The sequence below is a fragment of the Topomyia yanbarensis genome, unplaced genomic scaffold, assembly GCF_030247195.1.
Source record: "Topomyia yanbarensis strain Yona2022 unplaced genomic scaffold, ASM3024719v1 HiC_scaffold_129, whole genome shotgun sequence".
Taxonomy (NCBI): Eukaryota; Metazoa; Arthropoda; class Insecta; order Diptera; family Culicidae; genus Topomyia; species Topomyia yanbarensis.
Genome location: NW_026683304.1, coordinates 88,881 through 100,000, shown reverse-complemented (window position 1 = coordinate 100,000; position 11,120 = coordinate 88,881). Strand labels below are relative to the sequence as shown.

Sequence of the window (11,120 nt, the reverse complement as noted above, 5' to 3'; positions counted from 1 at the left end):
TTTCCAGGTATTTCTTAAATACGCAAAAGCAGCCTCGCCTTCTTGATCCGTGCTGCTATGTCGATCTTGGTGCCGTCATTTGGCTACCAAGATATTGGAAGCTTTCGACATTCTTCACTGCTTGCCCAGCTACCGTAAAGCTGGAAGGGTTGACCGTGTTTATATCCAACGATTTGGTTTTGCTGACGTTGATTTTGAGATCTGCCGCTGAGGAGCGATCGGCAAGATCATCAAGTTTACTCTGCATGTCAGAGCGCCGTTGTGTTAGGAGAGCAACTTCATCAGCCAATTCGAAGTCATTCAGATGCTCCATGGTAATAGGTTGCCACAGAAATCCACGATTTGGTTCACGGTCAATCGCTCCTACCAGGATCTCGTCGATTACGATGCGGAACAAGAGCGGTGATAGAATACATCCTTGCCTAACTCCAGCCACGACCCGGATGGGGTCAGACAAGACACCATCGTGCAATATTCTGCACGAAAATGCCTCGTACTGTGCTTCAATTAGACCGATTATTTTTCCTCAGGGACTCCCTTGCGTCTCAGGGCTCCCCACATATTTTCGTGATTGAGACGGTCGAAAGCTTTTTCGTAGTCGATGAACACTAAGTAGAGAGACTCTTGGAATTCATTGACTTGCTCCAGGATGATACGGAGCGTGACAATATGGTCCGCACAGGAGCGTCCGACACGGAATCCTGCCTGCTGCCGTCGGAGAGTTGCGTTAATCTTCTCCTGTATCCGGTTCAGGATCACTTTGCAGAGAACTTTGAGAACGATACATAGTAACATTATGCCCCGCCAATTATCGCATACAGTCAGGTCACCCTTTTTGGGTACCTTCACTAAGACGCCTTGCATCCAGTCGGCCGGAAAGTCACGGTGTCCCAGATATTGTAGAATATTTGATGCAACAGTTGTGCAGATACTACGGCGTCAGCTTTGAGCATTTCTGCTGATATGCGATCGACCCCTGGGGCTCTGTTCGATTTCATGCTCCGGATGGCTGCTTCTATCTCTTGCAATGATGGAGCTTCGGTGTTGACGCGGGCAATACGTTGAACACTTGGTGGATCATGCTGAGTTCTTGGTGGCGTGGCCGACACTTGAAAAAGGTTTTTAAAATGTTCGAACTAGTGCTTCAGCTGGTCAGCGCGGTCGATAACAAATGTTCAGACGTGTCTTTCCCGGGCATCGTAGCATTAATCTTTGTCCCACTATGGCGGCGATATCTCGTAGAGGAGACGGGTGTCGCCAGTGTTTGCAGCTTTCTCACCTTCGTTGGCTAGGGATTCTGCCCACGCTCTTTTGTCCCGTCCACATGAGCGTTTCACTTTTCACGTTCGTCCCTTCGATCCTCTATCTTCTTCCAGGTGTCATCTGTGATCCACTGTTTTCTCTGGGTACGTAGCTAACCCAGATTTTTCCCGCCGGTGGCGATGAAGGCGTTCTTGATGGTGGTCCATTGATCTTCTACGGTGCCATCTTCCGGAATATCTGCAGCATAGTTCTCCAGCTCCTCGACGAAAGACCTTCTTACCGCAGTATCTTCCAGACGACGTGTGTTAAACCGACGCCCGATCTTTTCCTCCTGTCGATGAATCCTTGCAATACGCAGCCGGATCTCGCCGATTAGGAGATGGTGGTCGGACGCTATATCGGCGCTACGCTTGTTACGCACATCAAGGAGGCTAATTCTCCATTTTCGGTTGATGTAGTTGTGGTCGATTTGATTCTCCGTGAAGCCATCACGGGAAACCTATGTCACTTTGTATACTGGCCGATGGGAGAAGAGCGATCCCCCGATTACCATGTCGTTGTTGCCACAAAACTCTGCAAGCAGCTCTCCGTTTTCGCTCATTTCTCCGAGGCCATGATGTCCTATGACGTGCTCATGATCCGAGTCATCGGAGCCCACCTTCGCGTTGAAGTCGCCCATGTAGATCTTGATATCATCTTTCGGAATTTTATCCACGACAGCATTCAGTTAACTGTAAAAGTTCTCGTTTTCTTGCATTTCGGTAGCATCAGTTGGCGCGTAACATTGGATCATGGTAAGGTTTCGACCCCGTGTTCTGAATCTGGCAACGATTATTCTCTCATCAATAGGCTCCTACTTCATTAGCGCAGTGCAGGCGTGCGCGCTGAGCAGGAAGCCAACTCCACGGTGACGAGGAGCGTGTTTACCTCGTAGACCAGAGTATAGCAGAACTTGACCTGACGGCAATCTGTGTTCTCCAAAGTTCGGCCAACGGACTTCGCTCAGTCCTAGGATCTCAAGCTTCATGCGGCATGCCTCATTGGCAAGTAGTGCCAATTTACCCTGGGCTTGGGTTAATACATTCCAAGTTCCAATTCGTGTCCGTTGTTTCATGCTAAAAGTCGTTGCCGTTCAATTGGTTTGAAATCTTTCTTTTTCGGTTTCTATAACGGTTAATGAATTTTGGGAACAGTAGGTGGTTAGCCTAAGGTTCCCTATCACACCGTGATGGGGCTGCCATCTTGGATATAGCTCCGGGGAGAGCATTTCATGTTCAGCCGCTGGATACCAGAACAGACGCTGTTTGTGCACAGTTTTGCTCAGAGTCCCTCGCTGGCACTCGGATGATGATCAGCCGCCTCTAACACGAGGAACAGACGCTGCTGTGGGCCGCTCCTAGCCTGGAGAACAGACGCTCGTTCAGATTTGCAGACGCAAACCTCCCCCCCCTTCCCTGTCAGCGTATGACCAAAGTTCCCACCGGGGTTCGTTACCCGATCTTCCCTAAGGTTGCTCATACCTCTGCCGGCTTCGCGAGGAGGTAGGGATTGGAGTTGCAGGGCAGAGGCCAGTGGCGTAGTAGGGGGGGGGGGGGTTAGGGACGAAACCTCCCCCGAAATATTTTGGAGAATTTTGAAAAAAATTAATATGTTAAACAAAAATATGCCTAAAACTTTAAATAAAATTCTCAAAGTTTCATTTGCAAAAGTTATCTTGTGAAAATATTTCCTTGTAGTGAAAATTGGCTGCAGACTCGACACCTACCTGACGGTACATTGTGGAGGCTAGCTCAATCGTCGAGGACTATAACAAGTAGATCGCGGCGAAGTGAGCAGTTGGGAGCTTATTGGTTCACGAAACGGATATCGGTACCGAGAGAAATTTCGCCACATTCTGTAGTCCTTGACTGACGGAGAACATAGACTTGAGAGTGTGAGAGAAGTATCCCCATAGAGACCACCAGGCGATTCGCTACCGCATCGGTCAATGGAACCCTGCAGCAGCACGAAGAAGGACGGGCCACAAGCTAAAGTGGAAGACGAAAGCCTTTAACGAAAACCTCTTTGTTGAGTTACTTCGGCGAACAACGGAATCAAGTACATTGATGCGGCTGATCTAACAAGAAGGATTGTGTCGGCTTGTGACGTTACAATGTCACGAAAACTAGGGCCATGCAGTAGACGGCGTGTAGCTTACGGGTTAAATGAGTAGCTCAGTACGCTACACGCTGCTTGTCTTAGATCCAGAAGGCGGGCTCAGAGCGTAAGATCGGAGAGTGAGAGAGGAGCGCAAGCGACGTTTCGAGAAGGTAGGGACTCTTTAAAACGGGAGACCAAGCTTAGCAAGCCAATTGCCATAAGTAGCTGTGCTGAGAAATAAACGCCAATCCCTGGGGGACGCGTACTGAGTCGTCATGACGAAGACGAGGGTCCGTCAACACCAGCTGAAATATACCTGGGTAAGAAGAAGAAGAAGGAGGTAACACAGCCGAGTGGTAAGTGACTAACGACGAGCCCAAAGAAGCGTAGATGTGACTAAAATCAAACAAATCCCCGGTCCGGATGGAATACCAACCGTGGCGCTGAAAGCTGCGATCCTGGCAGATCCGGACATGTTCAGGATGCTACTGCTGAAGTCTTTAGAGGATGGTAATCCCCGAAATGAGGAATGTGCAGAAACTGATGTTGCTGCCAAAGTGTGGGAAGTCACCGAGCCATCCAGCCTCGAATAGACCAATGCCGCAGCGTGGCATAAAATAATGAGCCAGATCCTGAAGAGCTACTTCCAGAGTAGAGCACTGCTGTACCGGACGAACAAACGGGCAATAGGCAATGCGAGTCACAGCGGGCGTTCCTCAGGGCTCCATTCTCTGTCCAACACTTTGGAATGGGATGTAAGATGGGGTCTTAACGCTGCGGCTTCCCAGGAAAGTGAAAATCGTTGGTTTCGTGGACGATGTGGCACTAACGGTGAGACACTTGAAGAAATGGAGGTGTCGGTGACGAAGACAATGAAATCGCGAAAAGCTGAACAGGACGCTTCGACTGCTGGTCGTACGAGTTGCGATTTCGTACCGGAGACAGCATGTCTTGTCGCCGAGATGATCCCCATCTGCATTACCCTGACGGAGGATATCAAGTGCTACAAACAATGAAGCGCCAGAAACGTGAGGAAGATGATGAGAATCTATTCGATGGCGACGTGGCAGCAGGAATGGGACAATACGGAGAAAGGAAAGTGGACCTACCGGCTCATCCAAACCTGTCGGCGTGGGTCAATAGAAAGCACGGAGAGATGACCTTCCACCTGAAACAGCTCCTACCCAGCCACAGCTGCTTAAGGAGTATCTTCATCGGTGTGGGTACGCAACGTCAACACTGTGCTTGGAGTGTGAGATCGTCGAGGAGACACCGGAGCGTCTTTGAATGTCCGAGGTTTGAAGTCTTTGAATGTCCAAGGAGAGTCTTTGAATGTCCGAGGTTTGAAGTGACGTGCAGGGAGCTACTTAAAACGGGAGGACCGGACATCAACCCGGATAATGTAGCCTACAGAATGACAAGCGACGTAAAGACGTGGAACACAGTAAACAGAGATATGATGTAGATCCGTAATTCTCAACCTGGGGTCCGCGGACCTCTAGGGGGCCGCGGAGTCATTGCTGGGAGTCCGCGAAGAAAACTATATTTTCCGAGTGCATATTGAAATTTCAAGTCATGTTTTCTAACAAATTGAAAATAGCTTTTTTAAATGACCCCCTAATCTTACGAAAATTATATTACCCCCTTGTGTATATGTATAGCTATAAATGCGCCCTAGTTTAATTTCAAAAATCAATATGTAATCCCCTAGTTTTAAGTAATTTAAAATGTAAAACAAAGCAAAATTGGCACCTTTAAGCTAACGCAAACCTGCCTTATCAAATAAACGAATTGAAAAAAAAATCGAAAATAACATATTGATAGCATACAAAATTGATGTTTATCTATGGGGGTCCGCAGCAACCCAGTGTGATATCTAAGGAGTCCGTGGTACGAAAAAGGTTGAGAACCGCTGATGTAGATCATGACCGTCTTACAACGGAATGGACATCGAACAACGGTTTCGGGAGAGCAATCACCGCCAGGGAACTCTTCGCAGGTATAAGCTAGATTCACCGCCGAGGACTAGTCGAGTAGATTGCCTCAGTGCAGCGAGTATGAGTCGTCGAAACGCCAGCAAACCGGACGTCACGCTCCATGCGGATTCGTCAGACCGACCACGGCACCCCACCGGTTGTTCCGATAGAAAAATAGCGAAAACCAAAGAAGAATCAATATTAGGAGAACTTATTTCGCCAGGGAACTCTCCGTTAGTGAAAGCTAGATTCACCGCTGGGGACTAGACTGAGTAGACAGCGACGAGACACCACTAGTCGCGGGTCATCGGCGCACTAGTGCACTGGACACTAGAGTGGGACATGGTTATATGAAAAAAATAAAATTTGGCTCCGAGTAACTTTTTGGGTCCCATTTAGCTTCCAGAACAACTCTGGAAGTTTTTAGCTCGATCGGTGAAACTATATTTTTGCGCCCACGGTTTAAAGTTTACATGGGATTTCGTATGGGAAAATTGTCTTTTGCAAATTAATTCTTCCAAGAGTCGCCCGTTATCTCCTAAAAATTAACAGAAGTCTGATTTTTATAGGAAATTTGTCAAGGAAACAAAATCTAGAAGACTGCAAAACGATCTGATGCTTGTGGAAAATGTTATTAAGCAAAAACCGATTGATGCCCTGAAGATTGATGAAAATATTACTTTTCATAGCATCACTGCTTCTGACGGTTTTATTATATACAACATTTTTAACCTTCTTTTATTATGTACAAAAGAAGCCTCAATTTATCCCTCAAAACCTTGCGAAGTGGTCAAATAGTATAGATAAACGATTTAGATACATTAAGAAAGGATTAAAACGAAATTGCGTATAATTGGACAACCAAGAGCAATGGTGCTAGAAAAAATGAATATTTTATCAATCGTCAGAGCATCAATCGGTTTCTGCTAAATAACTTTTTTCTCAAGCATCAGATCGTTTCGTGGTTTTCGAGACTTTTTTTCTTTGTTAAATTTCCTATACAAGCCACATAACGATTTATTTTTAGGAAGTAATGGGCGACTCCTGGAGGAATTATTTTGTAAAAGTTAACTTTCCCATACAAAATCCCATGTAAACTTTAAACAGTGGGCGCGAAAATATAGTTTCACCGATCGAGCTAAGAATTTGCACAGTTGTTCTAGGACCCAAATGGTACCCAAAAAGTTGCTCGGAGCTGGAATCTATTTTTTGTCCCACCCTACTGGACACCCTGCTTCACCAGAATCGCCGAATTGACCTCGGCGCCTAGCTGATTAGCTCGATCTCGGGAGAACTTCTCTCGCCGGGGAATTCTCTGTCGGATAAGGTCAGGTCCATCGTCGGGGACTAGACCGAGTTGTTCGCGAACAAGTTGAGGAGCTGAATGGATCATCAAGGAAGTAGTGCTAAATGGCCCAAGAAGTGAACTAAAGGGCTTAAAGGAGTTGCGGTGCTAAATGACACCGGTCACGGAGCCAAAGGGCTCTAGAAGTTGTAGTACTGAAACCAAATAAGAATTGGTATCGGGAGAACTTCTTTCGTCTGGGACCTCTCCGTCAGCGTACAGTCAGATTCACCGCCGGGAACGAGACCGCGTAGATCGCGACGATACACCACCAGCCGCGATGGGGCTCCAGCAAACCGGATGCCCTACTCTACCGGAATCGCCGAACTGACCGCAGCACCTGGCTGGTTGGCCAGCTTTCGAACTTCTCTCGCCGGGGAACTTTTCGTCGGAGTAGGCTATATCTATCGTCGGGGACTAGACCGAGTAGTTCGCGAACCAGTCGGAAGCTCAACGAAGAAGTGGTACTGAATTGCACAAGGGAACTGAAGGGCTCAGTAAATTAGACAGTCTGAAGTTTGCCGCTTAGATTGTCCTCGTAGGGGATGAGCATTAATTCTATGCCAACAGCTAGCTCTCCTCCCTTGACTACCCAAACCCGTTCCCTGAGTTGTTGGTTTTGAACATTTTTTTCCTGCTCAGAATGTCTTTGAGCATTTTTTCATATATATACAAAAAATTTCATATCCCCCCCCCCCCCGAAAAATTTTCTTACTATGCCACTGGCAGAGGCTAAAGAGCATTAGAGAGATCTGTAATCGCGTTACCCGCCATTTACAAGAAGGGAAAGAATATTGAAACACGGACTGGATAGATAGACCGATCAGTCCGAGAGTCACACAACGAATGAGTGTATGAGATGATTGCTGCTCATTCTAATTTGATGTCCCCTGTACTTTTTTAACACTTAGTTCAGAACACCATTCAGTTTCTAGAGCAGTGGCTTTCAACCGGGTGTGCTGGATGAGAGTGTTCAGTAAAAAACAGGTTTCTCATTGGTTTGATGTTCTTCCATTTTTTTTTTGCTCAAATCACATTGAGAATCGTTTTGATTTGTCAAGCGAATGGTGGTAAACAATTTTCAGAAAGATAAATAAGAAAGATAAAAATCAGTATTCGGCAAGGCGTGAATGGAATGAAAAAGGTTTCAGAGGATTATTATGTTTGGTTGATACTGGAATTCCTTGAATAGCAATAGTTGTGACTTGCTGCAAATGAATTAAAAAAATCATATTCGAAATAATAGGTTAAACGGAATAATTTAACCGTTATTTTTGAATTTTTTCTTCTAAAAACCTTTTAAAATTTCATTATGTTAACAGTAACTATTTCATGCCATCAGAATCAATAAATTTATTTATGCATTTTATTTTCTCAGCCCCACCCGAAGGGAAGTCCTGGCTACGGGCTTGAGAACATTATAGTTTTCATTGAGTATTGTTTAATTGATATTGTAAACGAGTATTTTCACATGAACAAACATTATGAAAATCGTATATTCTTTATCTTGAAAACCAAACTTTATTCTAGCGCAGTGTTATTAACAAAAAAAACTCCTCCTGCTGGTGCAAAACTGCAAAAGGGAGACGAAATGTGCACAGGGTCACTATAAATTAAGTGGCAACAACGCCGGCTTGCAATTTAGTCATTTATGCCTGTGGTCTAGATTTCTGCACAGAGTTCGCAGATGTCGAACAGCAGTGGCGTTGAAGCAATTTAATTGCGGTACCGACATGTTCCTCACTGTGTTGCCCGACGAACATTTAGCTGAGAATTAATTCAAATTCTCACCTCCTGCACCCACTCGACCGCTTAGTTAGATACTCGGTTCACGGCGGCTGGCAACGGCTGAGGCTGCCTAATCATTGTGATGAGGCAGTTTATTAAATGCTTCCACGTTGTTAGTTTACGAGACTTTGATTAGCATAGTTAGATTTACGGCGTCGGACCGGGTCGGGATGCCGAAACACGAGTGCCGCTTGAGTTGGCCAACTGTTCAGAATAGAACACGCGGTGAGGCGTTTAAACATCCAGTGCTGAGTTATGCTTTGGATTAATAGGCGAATTAAAACCCACGAATTCATTATTTCATTTACGCCAACCAGAGGCGCTACAGTAATTAAGTTCAAAATTGAACAGATTTTAAATGACTTACAAATTTACAGTTAAGTGTGAACATTTATCACATTTATACAACTAATCACTCGCTAATGACGCGTGGATGGAAATGATTGTTTGCATGAGACATGTGCTAACTATCTAGCTGTATATTGAAGCTCGTAACTTTGACACGATCCCACCCAACATCTGGTCGTAACCTTGAACGAATGTCTAACCTTTTACCGAGACTCATCACAAAACCGTGTTTGTTCAGTAATTTTTCAATCCATTGGCTTTGTTGTTTCATGGCTTTTCGGCTGTTTGCATCCGTCGTTGGCATCGATTTCCGTGAAAACGAATTTCGGTACGGTTCACCATCGCACGTTATGCTTCCGTCATCACTGACTGTCAAAAAGTAACGAATGACATTTTCGAATGAGCGAACTTTCCATCTAATTGATTTTAAATATCCATTCGCCTGCGCTGGCCATCGTCATCTTTTCATCTAAATTTGGAAACGGAAATGTTCCGGTATGGTGCGCTCTCTTTGTGACGGTGGTTCCATTCCGTTAATTCGATGACTTGGAATGCTACTGTCAATTACTCGTATTTCGCAACGGAATTTGCTGCTGCCGACGATTATGTACTAACAGAGAGCAAAGTGCGAACAGGAGTCGCTAATGGTCAGTGGAGCTGCCACTGTTTTAATTGTAAAGTGTTGTTTAATTTTAATTTATCGTGCGCTTATTCCTTTTCACTGAAGTGTGTGTACTTGCTCTATCCAATTTCAGATTTATTTGCTGTTGCATGATTGTCGGAATAGTTTCCACCGTCGGTTCGACGGCGGCAGATCAATCGACCAAGGAACGGATCAGGGTGAGTAACAATCGATTATTATCGTTTACTTGACTAAATTTGGCATTGTATTCGTTTGGATCGCTTTATGAATCATATCGATGCATTTGTAGCGTGTAGTCAATTAACTAAAGGAGATTTTTTGTATAATACCGATGATCTGGATTTTCCTACCGTAAGCGTAATTAGATTTTGCTCTACATGAAAACGAAGTGTTTGGCATGAAATTCTGTCTATTTGGTACGCCATGATTTTGAAACCAGGATAAAAAAATGCATTAATAAATCTATCAATAATCAACAGAACCAATGCCATGAAACAAGATTTTGTGATGCTCGAATTCGTTTGATTTTTTTATGCATCATGGGGTACATTATTTATCGTCACTTTTTGCTATTGGTTGTTCAATATTTTCGCTATATAGGGTATTTTGGTGATAGACGATCATATTTGGGAAACAATCGTTCTACATATGCCATCAAACTTCGGGTGTTGGTAAACAATTTGAAGCATGCAAACGATATGCTAGCTACGGGACGAAGGAGTATAGAGTATATGTACCAGCTAACCAGGTTGAATATGACTGGGTCGTCTCCTATTCGAGTTAAAATTGCGTGAATCTGCTGACTCACGAGGTTGGCTGTTTGAAAGACCCCATGCTTCAGCCAGTGAAGATATTTGACTGCAAACGATTGCATTCGGCGTCAGTCGCAGATGACGGGAAGAGAACATATGTCAACTCAGTCTCTTATCGGGTGATTTTCGCCGGGTCTGCTCTACCTAACTCTCTCCTTTTTAGAAAGGTTCGTCTACCTGTTCGCGGGTCATGAACTGCACTATTTGAAATCAATTGGGATGCACAGCCTCGCATTGTAGCAATAAAGTTCGTAGTGGGAAATGCGATGGGAATCATGTGGATGATTCCTGTGAAAGGGATATCGAATAGTGTCTCATTGTGAGGCAAATCCACATGATCTCACGATATGTCCCGCACAGTGGGGCCGCATTGCAACGAACCGTTCGGGCGCGAGAGCGGTTGTGCGTGCATAAAAATAAATCAATTTTTCATAATGCAAACACACGTCGTACCCTACAGTGTGTAGAACTCAATATCCAATCCAAACCCACCCTACCTGCTCACATTGCGAATCGAACTTCGCACACAGAAAAGTTACGGGTGCAAATTTGTTGACGGTTAACGGTGTTTAACCGCTTACTGTACCATGCGAACGTTATAGTCATGCTGTTGCTCGTTTGGTATGCGAGCGATGAATGATTCAAACGAATACGCGGAACCTCTATTTAAAACTTCACGTGTTTGATTGAGTCTCTTTAGTGTCCCTCATTGATGGCTCTGGCTGTCCAACTTGCGATATTCGTTAGGCGAAACCTCAAATAAATTTCAAAACCGCACCGCATACCGCAACCGTGTACAATGTACA

At 45.0% G+C, this 11,120-nt stretch overlaps 1 protein-coding gene across 1 annotated transcript in view; it reads left to right on the top strand.

Annotated features, from left to right (window-relative positions):
- Positions 1–9,400: 9,400 nt before the first annotated feature.
- The window catches only part of LOC131694736 (uncharacterized), a gene marked incomplete at its 3' end in the record, with an annotated part of 63,639 nt that continues 61,919 nt past the window's right edge, over positions 9,401–11,120 (top strand). Inside the window, exons 1-2 of the mRNA XM_058983217.1 lie at positions 9,401–9,506; positions 9,587–9,699. Coding sequence (XP_058839200.1) covers positions 9,401–9,506; positions 9,587–9,699 — 219 coding nt within the window. The remainder of the gene's footprint in view (positions 9,507–9,586; positions 9,700–11,120) is intronic.